We start from the raw sequence: 18,134 nt of genomic DNA, 5'->3' as shown, positions 1-18,134 counted from the left end.
ATGGTGGGTAGGGAGGCTGGCTTGCCCCGATGTGGAGGTGTGCCAGCCACCTGCTGAGCTGCCCCCCCGCGCCCTCACAGCTCCCCCGAATCCCCAAGGAGCTCCCCAGCACCTGTTCCTGCTTCCCTCCCCAAGACCCCACTGAGCACCTCCCACCTCCCATCTCTTTGGACAGCGTGTTCTGCTGGTGTTGCCAAATACACTTTCGTTCCCTCCAGGCACAGGTAGCTGAGAAGGGCTCCGATGTGAATGCTCTGACCCTTTCTCAGACGCAGAAAATTAAGAAGACAGATAAAGAAGGCCCTTTGTGTTGGAGTAGATTCTTCTTTGAAGGCACAATGCTCACCATAAGATCTAGCTGACAGTATACAGATGGGAAATTATTCTTTCTGTAAACACTACAGTTGGTCAGAAATTTTTGACACAAAAAATAACCACCCTTCAGTGAAACCCTAAACTACTTTTCTTTCTTTCTTTTTTTTTTTTTTAACTTTATGGCGAATGCTAACAGATATCACGAGTCTTTTTATTGTTTCTAAATACGCTTAATTGTGAGCCTCAGTGCAACTGGACAACATTATCATACTGAATAAAATATAAGTAATCTGTCCTTACAATGTGGAATGCCCAACATGATTCATCCATTTCCAAATCTGTTGCATCATGTATGAGGTCTTATGCTGAATGAAGGACACGTACATCCCCGTCTTGTAGTTTTGATGAAAAGACAATGTAAAGCCAGAGGGATGTGCTCATAATATTTGCTCCTGTGAATTTTTTGCAGGAAGAGTGAAGAGGGCTATCAGCAACATTTACCTCCTGAAGGTCACCAAGGAGCCAGATGTTTTATAAGCCAGAGGAGGCCTCTGGTTCATCTGGTCTGCGGTTCTCCATGTCCCCACTCACGTACTTTCACCCAGGGCCTCCACGCCCACATTGTGCATCTGTGGCAAAGGGGATGTACAGGGCTTGTATTTACTGAGAGGACAGTGTGAGCCATGCACATGCTCCCAAGTACTGCAGGTGCAAAGTTGTCTTCACACATTTATGCACACAGTGGCTTAGGGCCACCACATAACAGCTCCAAAAAAGTCTGTCGCCTGCATATTTATTATTGATGAGCAATTATTTGATCTTCAAATATATTGGATTATACTGATAACTTCGTATGTAAGCCATAGAACTGGCAAAGATGCTAAGACGCTATTTTTAAATTATTTTTTTGCTATAATAAATCAAAATAGATAATGTAAACATGTTACACTTCCCATGCAAACTCTGTCACAGTTTGTTCTTATCAGCACTGCAGATTTTTAGTAATTGCAATAGATTGGGAGTCTTCCTGTGTTGCAATATATTTGTTTTATGAGTGTTTGGGTAGATAGCTGTTCATGTTTGAGCATGAAGGTCTGTGTGTGTAATTAAACCTGCACATTCAGCAGAATTTATTTCCTTACAGCACCTTGATAAAATATTTAAGCACAGAGAACTTCAACAGAAACTGGTGGATGCCAAGTTGGAGCAGTCTCAGGAAATGATGAAGGAAGCTGAGGAGCGACATCAGAAAGAAAAGGAATACGTACATATCCTTTTAATCTGTCTGTCTTTTAGCTAACTTTAGGCCAAAACAAGCCCTGCATGCTATTTCACTGATATGTTGGTTCCTCGGGTCACAGCTGGGATGCGGTAGCAGAGACCTTTTTATTGCTACTGTCACTGCTCGATGTAAAGGAGCAGCCTCTGAAAGGCTGCTGCTTTCATCGGCATTTACAGCTTTGAAGCAACCTGCAGAGCAGTAGGTTAGAGCAGAGACTGGTCTAGCTAACTCACTGTTACTACACAGTTGATGGATCATGTCATTTGGTCAGGTGATGCCATTCGTTTTGAAACAGCTCTGATATTTGATACTCCATCTCCCCTCGTGATAAATGGGTGCATTTAAACAATCAGAAAGGAGAACAAGAACATGGGATTAAAGTGAGATGGCTGAAGGCAGCTATCCCCCTAGGCTCAGAGCCTCCCCAGTCCTTCTCCTGTGGGTCTGGTTTTGCCAGCAGAGGAGGGCACAGGAGCTGCTTGCTGTGACAGAGCCTCCCCTTCTCTTTTGCAGAGCTTCCCCTCCCCACACTGGTCTCTTTCAAGCAGAGAAAGGGTCTGGGTACACTTAGCAGCCTTTTTTGCGGTTCCTTCCTCCCTGGTGGAGGGAACACCTCTAGCAGGGGGACAGTGAAGAGCATCTCCAGGCGGGATGTCCCCTGCGGGTACAGCTGGGACAGGAGGAGGGCATCCCTCCATGGTCTCATACATTTTGCAACTCAGTCAGACCAAAATTCATTTTCTCAGGCTGTCTGGTATTTTCACAGAAATCCTCACACCTACAAAGGGCCTGAGTTCAACACAGACACATAGTCCCTCTTCTCAGCGGTGACAGCAGCTGAGACTACTCAGGGGGAGCGACAGGCTCTCAGCAGCTGGGAGAAAGCTTTGGTTTTCACCAGTCCTCCAGCTAACTCAGGAGCAGCATGAGAGTGCTCTAAAGATAAGATATTTATCCCCTCCCCATTTTTAGCACAAGCATGGCCAAAGTATCATAAAATATGGATGAAAAAGTGAGGCTTTAAGTCCCATGGCTAGAGCACAAGGGAAACACAGCAGCCATCTCTTACCAAAAATTACCCATGAGAGCATTTATCCCCCTTCTCAGCACTGATCTTGTGGCTGGAAGACCCACTCCTGTTCAGCTTTACACCCAGCTAAATACTGAGGGGGAAGAGGAGCTGGGGCTTCTCCATGTGCACATCTGGATGTCGCTGCCTGACAGCTTGTGGTCCAACTGAGTTATTCCCTATTACTATGAGCCCTATATAAAGGCAAACCCCAAAATTTCATTCATGACCATTGATTCTTGACAGATTCAAACCCCAAGAAATATTTCCAAGAAATGCCTTACAACGACAAAGCAGATTTGGGCTTACTTTACTGCTGTGACTGAGAGTTTTGCTACTGAGTACCAGATTTCAGATACTGGGAAAACAAACAAATAAACAAAAACAGAAGATGTAAAAGACAGGGCATTGGCTCTGTGGAAAACTGACATACACAGCCTTGTATCAATGACCTTTCTTGCTGTGCCTCACAGATTATGAGCTGGGGGGCTGCCTGTTGCCTCTGACTGGCCCTATTTCTAGCCAAATATTCTTTGTGTATTTTATCCAGAGCTGATATGCACAGTTTTGGTATTTTCCTTTCTTTTAAAGCAGTGAAAATCATTACCCTCTACATTCGGGAGTGGGAGATTTTATTTGTGGTTTTGCTGTATGTATGACTAGCACCTATGAAATAACAGGTTCAAAACGAAGCTACAAAGCCTTTAAGCAGTGGGTGTATAATGATATGCACCACATACAAAGAAAAATTTTCACACTGTCCAAACTAACGCTTAAAAACCCTGCCTTTGAGGTAGGCTGGTGATGTATGGCTAACATCACCTCAGAGCAAGGTAGATTTAGCTGAAGTCACTTAAGTGACTGGCCAAAAGCCATGCAATGAGTCAAGGCATGATTAGCATGTCATGATTCATCACAGGTAGCCCAGCACCCAGAGAGCTGGCCCACACTTGTCTCCCACCTCAATCCTACTGCTGAGCTCTTAGTCCCACCCACTCCCTATTGTGCTAGTGTCTGTGGGAGTAAGGTATATATATGTATGTATGAAATTAAGGTCTTTTAGATTAAGTCCTCTCATTTAGCTGTAACTCTTTCCAGCTCAGTGATGTGCAAAGTCAGAGCCTTACTGCATTTCGACATTCTGTCACTGGAGGGAACGGTTTTCAGAACTATATACCAGTTCTCTCCATACCATTTTTTACATCCCTGTGCATGACTTTTGCTGCAGGATGTTGAAAATGTCTTTAAATGACAATTTTTGTATTCTTTTATCTATTTGATTACTCCTTGAAGGCTCACTTTGATGTCTTCCTAGGTAGTTCTTCCATGTAGTAATCTTTGCCCCTATACAAAACTTCTTTACCTTGGACAAGGAGAGGTGTCCCTTTCTGCAGCCTTTGTACGTCACATCTCAACAGGCAGGTCATCTCACTGCTTGCAACATTCCTTCTACACATGCAACAAAGAATGAAATTCCCTATATAGGTAGCAATTGTTCATACCATGTGACCTTCCCAAATGGTCAACTTAACCTAAGGATGCAATTTTACAATCAGCCCATAACTCGTCAGTGCTATTTGGACTTCCTACCTATAATATACATTTTTAGCACTTGTAAGACAAACTTTGATGTGCAATTAATTGCAGTTTAAAGCCTCTGTGGCTTTCAAGTATATGCCTGGAAGGTATTGATCAGATTTCTACAAAATTGGACTTTGCAGAGTCTGGCAGCAAAAAGGAAAGCTTAATTTTCACTAAGCCAGTCCCTAGACCCATGTCATTAAATGGGAACGTATGTTCCTGGGCACTGGTTCCTTTCATCCTGAGCATGATGTGACTGTCTGGGCCTGCAGCAGCTATCATAGCTCTAATAATATAGTGTAACATCACCACACTTCACTGAAGTGCTGCTTCATAAACAGCACATGCAATATTTATTTATTTATTTATAATTCAGCTTCCTTGTTACCACTTCATAGTCTGTTAATAAATGTATCAGTTCTCCTCATTTGTTTTCTCCCAGCTTGGTGTTTGCAGATGACCTCAGGCTGCATAAAAGTGCATGCAAATTTGAGCAAGCCTCTCCATGCTTTGCTTCCATTACAGAAGAGTTTATTAACTCTTGGATTTTTACTGGCTGAAGAACCTATGTGGGTCAATAAGAGAGAAGGATTTCATTAACAGGCAAAAGAAGCAACTTTTCTTTGCCATCTCTGTCCATCTCTCATGCTATAGCAGAAGATACGGCGTGGGAGGTGGGACCTTTTCATTATCCCAGGGACAGCGAGTATGAAGGTAACTCTAGTTAAGATTTAGGCAATACAGATAAAAGCCCAGTTCTTGGAAGTAAGGACTGGCCTGGAGACTTGGTAACTCTGAAGGTTTTCAAAGCATTTTTCGTTAAATCATTCAAACCAGACACACTATCATTCCTAAAACAAACAAACAAACAAGCAAACAAACAAAACCACAAAAAAAACCCAAACCCAAACAAGTAGATGTCAAAGAAATGTGAAACTTAAAATTCCAGATTTCAACCGAACTTAAAAAAACCACCACCAACAACAACAAAATGGTGTGTGTTTAAAATATACGCCTCCCAACAAAACAAATGCACAAACTGAGGCTCATTTAACCCAGGCCTACTCATGCCATCTCTTTTTACTGGCTATGACACAAGCTATTTGAAATTTTAGTCAACAATATCTAAACTCAGCGACTGGACTTTTCTCCATTGAACCAAATATCAAATTAAATTCTCAAAATAAATGTTAAGAGGCAGGGGTTTTTTTTAAAAAAAAAAAAAAATCTCCACAGAACATGGTGTTTCTTCATAAAATGCACACTTGAGCTGTAAAACATTCTTGTCTAGGAAACCGTAGGTGGTAAAAATTTAGTGAGTCCAAATCAAAAGGCCAAATTGATGGAAGAAATATTTTTCTACAGCTAACATATATATTTATCTATATATACATATGGGCAACAAGTCTAATTCAGACAGTCTTTGTGCCACAAATAGCTAAAGACAGGGAGAGAATTCATTATGTTGTTCAATCAGCATCTATAGGGTACATCTTCAGCTATCTGCCAGGCGGTATTCAAGTTTCCATGTGTTATTTCCAACAAAATGGCTAGAAGAAAAGTTTTTATTAGGGAGCAGATACATTTTCTGCACATGGTTCTACTCACGTTTCACTTCCAATATGAGAGTAGGAGCTATTGGCTTAAACAGTACTTTTCAAGATATTTTCAGGACCCAACTGTGCTATTTTAAACAGCACAATTTAATCCAACAGAAAAAATGCTGTGGTAAAATAATTTATTTCTATCTCATTTCTCAAGCTATCATTAGTATTATTTTTCTAAAATACATTCGGCCTAACCAGTAAAACACTTTATAAATGTTCAGTAAGTGATAGGCACATGTCTTTAACACTTCAGTAAATGTTTCCTGCTTTCAGATTAAACCAATTGCTATAATGCTATGTGCTTTGGAAGTGCTGACTCAGAGCTGCAGCCTGGAAAAGCCTCTGTACACCTCATTCCTACAATTCATTCAGGCTCGACCGCCCTCCCATCTGCAGCCTGCATGTCAGAATGTGACGTTGCCAAATACCTTCAAGTAGGGAATCCCATCTTCCCAGGAACAGCCAGATATGAAACTGCAGTCAGGCTCTTCCTGGGCTGCCTCCTTGATCTAAGAAGGAAGGAATTTTTTTACAATGAGGGTGGCAAAACACTGGCACAGGTTGCCCAGAGAGGTGGTGTATGCCCCATCCCTGGAAACATCCAAGGCCAGGCTGGATGGGGCTCTGAGCAACCTGATCTAGTTGAAGATGTCCCTGCTCATTGCAGGGGGTTGGAGTAGGTGACCTTTGAAGGTCCCTTCCAACCCAAACTATTATATGTTTCTATGATCTAAGTGAGAAGCCCCTGAGCTGGGGGTCTCTGCTGATGCCATGTCAATGCAAACGGAGCTGAAAGATAGCAGGCAGAAGTAAATGTATGACATTTACATTCACTATGCATTCTCCTTCTGAAAGCTCACTGATTTTTTTGAGGCATGTCTGACTGTGACCATACCTGTATGCGAAGTCCTGATCATTGATGCAAAAGGGAGTTTGCCATTTACTGGACAGCAGGAATTTGGCCGGAGCAGTGCTGATACGAAAGCGCCAGAAAGTATCACAACCACTTTCTAGAAGTCTGGTGAAGATACGGTTAAATACCACACTTTTTAGAGGCCACAGTATTGCACACTTAATTCCAAGTAGGTTTTGAACTCCTATTCAAATATGCTTTTGGAAACCAAATGCCCTGCCCTGCATCTCTGGATAGCAGTAAATACTCTGTTTTGCCTAACTCCTCTAACTACATTCATCTGAAAGTTAGATCACTCCTTATCAAGGTAGCAGTGGCAGAAGCACAGGTAGCCAGAGGATGAGGATTTCCAGCTGATAAACTATGGACCTAACAATTTTCTCTCTGTTGCCCAAAACACAGCTCCTGAACCAAGCTGCAGAATGGAAGCTCCAGGCCAAAATGTTAAAGGAGCAAGAGACTGTCCTGCAGGCACAGGTGACGTAGGAGAGGTGATTGCATGGTGTGCCTTTGTTTCCCAGTTTTTAACCCATGAGGCACATTCCAGGTAAAGTATCCAAACTACTTTCTGTGTATTCCTTCTAGTCTCATTCTACGTCCCATAGATTATTGCAAAGGAAACAGTTGATTTTCAAGCCAACTGTAAGGTAATGCCCATAGTGCAAATCATACTGTAACACGTGGGTTGTTTATTCTGGAGAAGTCTCTGGGGAGACCTTATTGCAACCTTTCAGTATTTAAAGGAGGCTTGTAATAAAGATGGAGAGAGACTTTTTACCAGGGCCTGTAGTGACAGAAAAAGGGGTAACGGTTTTAAACTAAGGGAGGGTAGATTTAAATTAGATATAAGGAAGAAATTCTTCACCATGCGAGTGGTGAGGCACTGGAACAGGCTGCCCAGAGAAGCTGTGGATGCCCCATCCCTGGAAGTGTTCAAAGCCAGGCTGGATGGGGCTTTGAGCAGCCTGGTCTAGTGGAAGGTGTCCGTGCCCGAGGTGGGAGGGTTGGACTAAATGATCTTTAAAGGTCCCTTCCAACCCAAACCATTCTATGATGCTATGATTTATGAGGGTTAACAATATCCAACTGCACAACAATGTGGGTGCTTTGTCTTGGTTATTCACCATAACTACCCTTCAGGCAGGTTTCTAATCCAGCAAAGCATGGGAATACATACACACCATGAAATATTTTTATCAAACTGCAGCTTATGTGCTGATATGCTTTTCTAGACTGAGATGTGAAGGCAGAGTTTTCATTAACTTTAGCAGGAATTCTGCCTACTAAGGGCTTATACAAAGAGGACTCTAGGATTTCAGTGTTTAGTTGGAATTTGAAACTTTCAATAAATAACTTGCCAAAATTACACTAAGAATCAGGCTGGAGTGAAAGGCAGTAAAAACAAGAAACAGATAGTCTATACTACACTTTGAGAGCAATACAAAAACCAGCCTCAAATATGAATGAGAACACTGCTGACACGCTGGACTTCCATCTCAAAAAGAGACACCATTGGTAGATTTTCCTAGACTTACAGAAAGTCATGTAGATTTATTGTCTTTGACCTCTCTGTGAGAGAGTTTCACTGCAGCAGAGCTTTGGGGAGTTGGAGTGTCAGTCCTTCAGCTGCCCATCTCCTTTGCCATCAGGAAGCCCCTCCGAGCCCCTGCTCACAGTTAAGCATACTGGTAAGTTGTTCCAGCTCTGCTCTTGTACATGGTCTAATTCTTACCTGTTGAACAGTCAAGAAAGGCTAGTGTTAAACTGATAACCTGGAAACATGCTAAGAGGGGTTTGGTCTTTTATGTGTTTTTTCAAAGGCTAAGATAAGCCAATAATGCACCAAAGAATATCCCATAAACTGCATTTGACACCAGTTTGACAGGTTCTGCAATCAAACCTCAAAGACCCCCAGCTGAGACCATCCCAACTGCAAACTTGCCCCAATTTTCTCAGGTTTTAATTAAACTTTTATGTTCAACCAGAAAGAGTTTTGTATGCAGGCAGACCTCTGTAGCCAGTTTAATGAAACTGAAGGTACTGATAAAAGCTAGAATATATTAAGCATACATTTGAAATGGTAAAATTGTTTTTAGAAAAATCCAGTCAAACAAGTCTGCAGAGGCATTGATAATACATATGCCCTTTCCAGACTTGCATAAATGAAAATTAAGTTATTTTCTTGCTGAAATGAAACGTGCAGTTAGGTGTTCTGCTCATGTGAGAGCCCTGTCACACAGCAGCCTCCATTTGGAATTACTGGGAATAGTAACATTATTATGAGAAAAACAGCTGCATGGAAATTATGAGAAGACCTTGGTCAATGAGATAAGGACAAGCCATAATATAGTCCTCACTGCCTGCTATAGCGAGTGAGATACCACGCCAGTTTAGAGGAGGTGATGAACGCCCACTGCTTCCTTGAGCTGGAAGGAACCAGGGGACATCGGCTTCATGTCAGCTTGTCTCTGGGTGGCACAGTGTGCCTGAGACGGCCCAATCCGGCCTTCCAAATTCCAACAGGGATCTGGCAGCAGCTGAGGAGATACACCCAAACCATGGTGGTGCTTCCCAGGACGCTGCGCGCCCTCCCCAGGCACGTTTCTTAGGTTGACTTTTTTTAGAGAAGATAAAAGTCAGTCAAGGCCTTCAATTTTTGGTAGCTGGCGTAATGCAACCACTGGGCTATGGCAACTGAGAGGAATATGACAGGGCCAAAGGGATGTCCTCCTCGTGGCGGCACCCTCACAGCATGGTGATGCTGAGATGCCCCCATTTTCCAAAGCCTGGCGCTCAAAAGTTGTCGCCCGGCAGCAGCGCTGCCTCCGGTCTCCCTGCCTGTGCTGTCAGGGCACTGCATGGGCGGTGGGCAGCAGCAAGGGGGTCTTCATCTCCCTAACCGAGGAGCATGGTCCTGGTGAGAGACAGCTCACGCAGCCTCTTCCCGGCCACTATGAAAACATTCGTTTGTTATTCAAATTTAAAATGCAGAAGCTATTCGTGGTGCTATGGTACTGCTGAGGGCCCCAGCTGAGATCAGAGCTTGCCCTGTTCAAACCTGAAAGGTTTTTGATCTAGTTAAACAATAGGCGAAATTTGGAAGGGAAAGGCAGAGATAGAATTGAGGTGAGTTTTTTTAAGACAACAGCTCTGGGCTAGGAGATTTGTTAAAATTTAAATTTCAAAATAAATTTCTTGATATAGCTTCTAACACTATCAGATTTGAGAAGTAAAAAGTTTCAAAATAATAAAAGATCAGTTATTACCCATAACATCGCTTGAAACGCAGCTTTTGAAAGCTTCAACCCACATCCTACTCAAATTAATAACCCTACTACTGAAGCTAACAGAATGTGTTAGCAGTTGACTATTATTCCAGAATCAGGGCCCTACACGTACTATGAAACATGATCTTTCATTTCACCTTGACTTGCTGGCTCCCACCCCTACTCCCTCACCTGGCTCGGGGGTGCTCGGGAATTTCTCCTTAAAGCCATGATGTCTGTTCCAAATGTCTCACTTGGTATTGGCGTCTCACTCATGCTGTGGCACTGGGGCTGCTTAAAACAAATCTCTCTGAGTTTCTGTTTGTGCGTAGGTCACAGCTCTGGCTACAGCCTAGTGTAAACACACACATGCCAGTGTCCTGTCAGGTAGCTCCAACACTGGCACCACAGAGCTCTGCAGGGATTAACCTCCTGTGCTTGCATCCAGCTCAGTGGGGAAGGGCTGCAGCCAGTGCTGTATTCACAGCCACCGAGGGCCTAACTGCATAGTTTAAACTAAGCTCAGGCACATCCACACCACACCGCAGCTATGGCCATGACAAGGGGTATCATAACATCCAGCCGGAGCCAGCACAAAATATAATATAACCATATCTGATTTCAAAATCAGAATTAAACCCACCCCACTATTAGAAACATTTTCTAAATACTCTTTTGCTCAGTAACGGGAGAGTAGTATCAGGGGAGGGTGTGTGCTGGCTGACGCCACACAAAATAAAAGCTCCTAGCTAATCATTTAGTCAGCTCCCCGCCAGTGTGGAAAGGACGCCAGTCTCCAGCCAGATGCCTGAATACTGCAGGCTGCTCTGGAACCTCCCAGAGCTCTGCACCCACCCCACCCCAGCCACGATGTGTTACATCAATCATCCTTCTTCTAACAAGAGCTGTCAGACTGGACAGATGAAATGTCCGGTCACCTGAATGCTGCTGGGGGTGCTCTGGCTCCAGTACATGAGCAGATAACCCTGCTTTATCTGTATAGTATCCTGCATGATTTTTAAGCTTTGAAAGTGATTTTCCCGCCCAGAAAAAGAAAAAAAAAAAAAGGGCAGCAGAAAACAATAAAATCTTGCAGAAAAACTAACCTCATATCTTTAGAATATTTTTTGAAAAACATCCACAGATTTTAGATATAAAAATATGGATTACTGACAAAATACAGCCAGAGATGAACTTTCACGTGGCTAACACATGTAAACGGATAGCAAAATATGTAGCCCTAATAGTCTTAAACGCTGGCACATTGCAACAGATCTTTTTTCTGCTCTGCTTCATGAAGTGAAGTGAAACTGGCAGAGGAGGCTGGCAGGGGATTATTTTCTCTGCCTTTGCTGGCCTTGCCCGCAGCTGCAGCACACACGCAGGCTACAAAACAGAGCTGACAAGGTGCCCTCTCAAATCGCTCAAGCCAGGGTGCAGGGACGCAGCTTGAAGGAACCCAGTGCAGGATCACAGTGGCATGAAGCAAAAGGTGGGTGTCACTCGGTTGGTGGGGTTACCCCGTGTGCCAGATAAGAGGGGAAGGGAGCAGTGACGCTTCAATCGTGGAGCCCAGTCAAGCACATGTAGTGCTACCTGGTGCAAGCTCCTGCCCACAGCCTGGGCCACTGAGTGGGGATTGGAAAGACAGAAAAGGGGAAACTGGCTGCAGTGTGATGTGGGGATGCCTCTCCCCCAGCTTGCTCAGATGTCAGAAGCAGCATAGTCAGGGTAGCACCCAGCTCCCAGCCTGTCTTGTTTGGTAGTCAAGAAGGCAGGTAAACAGCTGGGCAGCCAGGTTCTGTACTGAAATCCTCCACTAAAGCCTGCCACAGCTTCCTCCCTCAGCTTAAAGTTGGAGTTTGGCGGTGTCTGTGTGTTGAAGCAAGGCTTAGAGCCCAGGCACAGCTCTGACCACTCTGACTCTCACCTTAAGTTAATCCTTCTGCCTGGGCCTGCACAGCATCAGTGGCTGGACCAGCTCAGGATAGTCCCTGCCCATGGAGATGACCCAGGGATCACATTATCATTTTCCATTCTCTAGGTCATCCTAGGAGGAAAGAAGTATACAGGGCTTGTGAGAAAAGGCATGGACTGGAAGTCTTTGCAGACTTTAATGCTGCCCTTTTGAAGTCTCCACAGTTACCAAGAGAAATGTTTTCAGAAGTGTCAGCTTCTAGGAAATGATTTTGCTTCTGGGTACCCCATGTGGAGACACCATAGCTGCAGCATTCAGGAGAACAGGGCACCTACGATTCCTAGGTCTTTTTAAAATCACTGGCCTGAGACTTTCTGTTCTACCTCAGTTTACCTTTCTGCAACAGAGAAATCATAATAGTTTGCAACTTTAAAAAGATGCAGAGAGTTTCAGTTCCCTGATGTTTGTGCTTTGTGGTCTCCAAACAGAGCTAATTTCCATGTCCAAACATAATGCTTATTTTATTATCTTCTACCAAAGTAGTTCACTGTCCTGGAGGCTCTGAAATTACTGTTTTGTTTTGGTTTTAAATACAGATCACCCTATACTCTGAAAGGTTTGAAGAATTTCAGAAAACATTGACCAAAAGCAATGAAGTGTTTGCCACATTCAAACAGGAGATGGAGAAAGTGAGTAGCAGCTCTTACCTGAACTCTGTGCTGAAGCCCACCAACACCTTCACGCCATTAAGCCCAAGGGACTGTTTCCTTGTAACTGGCACACTTATTTCCTGTAATGAATGGGAACTGGAAACCAAAAACACCCACTGTCATAATAAACAATGTTCTGCTCTGACACCAGGGCCTAAAATCCTGGTGCTCTGATCCAGGCAACCTCTAATGACCCACACAGAGTTCAGCCTGCAGAAACCCAAAGGGAAAGGTGGTGCCATACAGCTAGTGGTGCGTGTTGGAGGTGGTATAGAGGTGCCTAATCCAGCGGGAACTTCCTTGGCAGTGCCGGCTCAGAAGATACAAACCCTTCTTTAGCTTCCCAGCAATACAGCACTGCAGTATTTGTAAAAAGACAAACAGAATAATGTCACTTCTTCTTTGGCTTTTGTTTTTGTGATAGTTTGTATTCCGGGAGTTTGCCGTACTTTTAAACATGTAATCGATTGGTCTTGCTTTAGGACTACAGACTAGAGGCTGAAATTTATATGGCAGCTACTTAAAACTAAATGTATCCCTTAACATAAATTATTACTTAGCACAGCCACTACAGCTGCTAGTAGCAGCGTTATGAGTACAGCCAAAGACCTAAATAAAAGGGCTGCCCTAATTTAATCTGTAGAGTGGAATTCCTGTTGTGATTCAGCTTTTCCTCCTGCTTCCATAGATGACAAAGAAAATGAAGAAGCTGGAAAAGGATACTGCTACATGGAAATCCAGGTTTGAGAACTGTAACAGAGCATTATTGGACATGATTGAAGAGGTGAGTGGTATTTTTTGTCTCAGGATGCACCTCTTCCTCCATGTAAAGCCTTAACTAGGAGATGAGGTGACCTGAAACTTCCAAAAGTCAATGAAAAATTTGTTCTTGAATCTAAGGGTGTTTTGGTTTTTTTTTCAAGCTGCCTTGATAATTAGATGTCTTTTAAAAAAAAAAAAAAAAACAAAGGACAAAAATCCCAACTGCTGGGGCTTCCAAATTGTGCAGACATTCATTATGTCCATGAGAAACTGAGTTATGTAACTGTGAATTTTAAGTGCTCTAAAAATGTGTGATTGTTAACGTTCTCATATAGAAGCAAATTGTCATTGGTTCACTTCACGCTACTTTCTTTCTGCATGGAGCATCCACCCAGGGAATTAATGTGCTCTAGCTAATGAACTTTAAATTCACTCTTTTTGTTAGCTTCCTGTGTGGGCAAACTGTTAAGAGCTGAAAGCAAGTACGGTAGCTCACCATAGTTTTAAATATGCAGTCACAAGGGCATTACAGAGGAAATTCATAAGCATGTTGGAACTCATTCAAGTAAGACAAGAGGCTGCCTGAAGTTTCACCCCAAACTTCTACTGACTTTGGACCAGGTCTTTCTGGTTAGCTTTGTAGCTCTGTGCTATTGCTATTTCTATGGGTTTCTGTATTTCTTGATTCCTCACTGGGTGCAGAGGCAAGAAAATGTTCCAACTCGGGCTTTTCTCACAGAACTTAGAAGCAAACTAAACAAAAAATATAATACAGCTTGTTTTCCCTGAAATTCACACCCACACCCACCAGAAGTCCCAGTAGTCTTTTAGCTGCTTATCTGTATGAACATCCACTATGTTTTTCCATCTCTACATATCATCAACAGGTATTCCAGCAAATATTTTTGGGTGAAATTGATCTGAATCTGTATGGAGAATGCTAATACACTACAGTAACAGGGATGAATTTCCTTTTGAAGTTTCAGTACAAAAGACCAGAGCTATTGTAGAGCAATTGGTGAAAGCCAGCTACCTGGCAGAATCCTGTGAGGGCTGCCTAGATCTCAAATTGTTCCCTAATTGCCAGTTCTACCAAAGAATTGCATGCACCCAAACTCAGTCTGCACTTTTGTCTGGTGTCTTTGACCACAGAAAGCCATGAGGTCCAAGGAATATGAGTGCTTTGTGCTGAAAATCCAGAGGCTAGAGAACCTTTGCCGGGCTCTGCAAGAAGAGAGGAATGAATTGTACAAAAAAATAAAGCAAGCACAGTTCCCTGAGGAGATGAATGGAAATGGCATCTTAGAAGAAGAAGAAGATGAGGCTGATACGAGCCCTTCCTCCTCCGAGCAGGCGAGCATTGAGCTGCACACTGCTGACAAGAGGATGCTGAAGGAGCTGGCGGAAGCTTTCAGGGTGTCCCACAAGGTGGAAGAATCCCTCCCAAGCGACAGCAGCAACCCAGAGACCTGTGACACTCAAACATGCAATGCTGTCCTGGAGTCAGAGCTCCCTTCTCCTCTGACCCCACGGCCAGAGGCCGGGAATAGCTGTGAGCCACCCAGCACGAGCGCACCAGCGCCCACCGAACACATGCCAGCGCCCACCAGAAGCACACAAGTGCCCACTGAAAATATGACAACACCTACCGAGAATGTGCCAAAGCCCACCGAAAGCATGTCCCCGCTCCCAGAAAGGGTGCCAACACCCACAGAAAGTGCCCCAATACCTCCCCAGAGCATGTCAGTACCCCCTGGGAATATGCCAAACCCCACTGAAAGCATGCCAGCAACCCCTGAAAACGTGCTAACACCCACACAAAACATGCTCACTCCCCCTGGAAATATGCCAGTACCCACAAAAAGTGCACCAAAAGCTGCAGAATGTGTGGATGACCCAGTGGAGCGGTCTGTCCAAGGTCAGCTGGCAGAGCAAGTAGGGGACACAGACATGGAAGCAGTGGATTGAAGACACTTGGTGTATCCAGGCTTGTCTTCTGTAAACCACAGCCCTACTTCATCCTCTAAATTGATACTTTTTTTTTTTAAAGAAACAAAAAGTGGGTGCTCAAACACACTCATGTCTGCAGGCAAATATAATGCACTTCTCTTTTCTACCACTATCCAGTAATAACGGGTCTGCAAATTTTGCTATCCTTCATCTGCTTGAAGCATAGTATTTTCTTAATGACAGGAAAATACAATGAAATTACAGGATCTTTTTTCTCAGGCATAATGAGTCATCTCATTCAGCAAAATAATTTTAAAGTGTTGAAGTTTCATGTTTCAAAAATCATTGCAATTCACACACATGTATTTGAAGACTCATAACTAATTGTATCTATTTGCTGTGATGTTGCATAAAAGATGGCCTACTTGGACACATAGTGATTTTAATAAATGAGGTGAAAGTCATCTGTAATGACAAAGTAAAATAGTGAAACCATCAATGTAGTCAGCTATATCCAAAGAGGTGCAATAACAAAAGGTGATTTTTGTATGAGTAAACTACCACTCAGCACTGTGGCTTGAACACCCATGAGCTCTTAGGCTTACCTCGAATCGGTCTTTTCTGCTTAGTGTTCTAAAAGAGGTTTTGTGTTCAATAGAACTACAGGGGAGGGGAGAAGATTTTTTCTGGATTCCTTATAAAATGGCTGAAAACAACAGCACTTTCCAAACTGATGACCATTCCCAAGGTAGGGGTCACAACCCTCTTTCTGCACCCAAGAGTAACCTGCTAGTTTGTCACACTGTTTGGGATCACGAGCCCAACAGGGTCTCATGGCTGTTTTCAGCTCACAAATGAGGTCAGAAGTTCAAAATTCAGTTGCAGATCCCAGCTTGTAGACCAGGAACAGAAAGCAGAGTGGAGCTATGTTAGAAGGTACCAGGATGTATTCCAGAAGATATCCCTGAGATCACACCTCTTGATGGTGATATCTCTCCGATTCACAGCCACATAAGCCTCTTCACCACAGCTTCCTCCTGGCCCAGGTGCTGATGGTCCCAGGAGAAGGGTGAGCACACTCGCCTGTTACCCCATTCGCTAGAGTTCAGCACAAGTAAATAGCCCAGAAGCAAATAGGTACTGGGAAAGCGGGAGTCCCTCTCACAGGCACCTTCAGGGACTGGCTACATTCTCATCCCCTCTCTTGTCTAACCAGCTCTTCCCACCTGCCTGCCAACACACCATTGCTCAATAATGTAGACACCATGAAAGAAACTGCTTGATTCTGGCACCAAGAACAGAGATGAAGAAGGAAGGGAGCAAGAGAGGGCACCTACCCAGACAGCTGTATGGTCTCAAGCAAGGAGAGTAAGGTTATTTGAAAGAAAATTTTAAAAATCCTGTTGGCACATTTCTTGTTTCTCATCCCCTTCCTCCAAATTCAGTCCAGGCCTTTTGGAGTCTGACCTGAACAGCTCAAGAATTTGAAAAGGGCTATTAAACACGATGTCCAGAGGCTGGAAAGGGAAATGTTACAATCAAAGAAACCTACATTTATAGACAAATCCCAAGAAGCCTCCAAGACAAAGTGATTCAGTCGAGCCAGAGTTGAAATAACGGTGAACCAAGAGAAGAGGTGCCATCTTTGGCAGATTATGGGAGACTGCAGTCAGAGAGTCCTTCCAGCACGCCACTCTCCAAAAGTGGGGTTTGAATCTTTGCTTACAGCCAACATGGTCCGCACCCGGGTTAAGTGTGTCTGTGTCTGCACCGCTTGGTTCAGCCTTCTCTAGAGGTAACTGCTGGAGTATACAGTGTGATTTGCAACAGGTTGTTTTGGTATTGCCTTTCAAGGAGCTATTATGGCTACAGTTTTCAAATTTGGATGCTCTATGTTAGGTACCAAGACTGACAGGATTTATTTAATGTCTTTAATCACCTGAAAGTAGATCATTCAAGTCTTAGTTACCTTAAGCTCCTTTTATAAGCAGTGGAGAAGAACAGGCATCTTTTGAGGACAAGTCATCTCATGGTTAGACTAACATCCAAGAGAGAAGAAAATACTTTCTCTCTGAAGATGTCATTTCACTGATTCTAGAGCCAGCCTAAGACAACAAGCTTAAATTTAAAATGTCTGTTATTAGGTATCTAAATTAGGCACAATGAATCCCATCAAATATTCAGATTCAAAGGCCTAAGTGAATGGCCATCTCTGAAAACCAAGCCAGCTATGTGCCTGTGAAAATGTTAACCTATAACAAATCCATATTGTAAGATAAAACATTGTACTCACCTGATTTACTCTTTTTTTAGTTTCCATTGACTTAAGTCTGTAGAAATATAGTTTCCATTACAAGTACAAGTTTTGTTTGTGGTTAGGGTGGCTTTAAATTAATACAATTTATATACCCATTAATGTTCTTTTTCCTTTCTTGGTGTCGTTTGATTCTGTTCCCATTTTAGTACCTACCTGCATGAAACCACCTTCTTTTTCTTCAAGTAGGCCCCTGGAACACCTTGTTGAAGTCTTTTTATTCATTCGAATTTTCAATGACATAATAATAATGGTCGACATGGCCTTGCAACTTCAACTTGGTTCCATTTTGCACAATCATATGGTCACGTCTTCAATTATATCATTGTTGCCTCATACCTTCCAACTTCAGCAAGCAGGGAGATGAGGATCCTACAGATGAAAACTTCCTACATAGTCATGATTGATTCTTACAGCATCATCCCCCATGAATAATTACCCGGCCTT

At 43.3% G+C, this 18,134-nt stretch overlaps 1 protein-coding gene across 1 annotated transcript in view; it reads left to right on the top strand.

Annotated features, from left to right (window-relative positions):
* Positions 1-17,785, top strand: part of TXLNB (taxilin beta) — a 36,469-nt gene extending 18,684 nt beyond the window's left edge. The window contains exons 6-10 of the mRNA XM_065631244.1: positions 1,460-1,579; positions 7,170-7,244; positions 12,548-12,640; positions 13,350-13,445; positions 14,576-17,785. Of these exons, the coding sequence (XP_065487316.1) occupies positions 1,460-1,579; positions 7,170-7,244; positions 12,548-12,640; positions 13,350-13,445; positions 14,576-15,391 (1,200 nt within the window). The 3' untranslated portion in view covers positions 15,392-17,785. The remainder of the gene's footprint in view (positions 1-1,459; positions 1,580-7,169; positions 7,245-12,547; positions 12,641-13,349; positions 13,446-14,575) is intronic.
* The last annotated feature ends 349 nt before the right edge of the window (positions 17,786-18,134 follow it).

The sequence above is a fragment of the Caloenas nicobarica genome, chromosome 3 (genome assembly GCF_036013445.1).
Source record: "Caloenas nicobarica isolate bCalNic1 chromosome 3, bCalNic1.hap1, whole genome shotgun sequence".
Classification (NCBI taxonomy): domain Eukaryota; kingdom Metazoa; phylum Chordata; class Aves; order Columbiformes; family Columbidae; genus Caloenas; species Caloenas nicobarica.
This window is presented reverse-complemented; position numbering and strand designations above follow the sequence as displayed.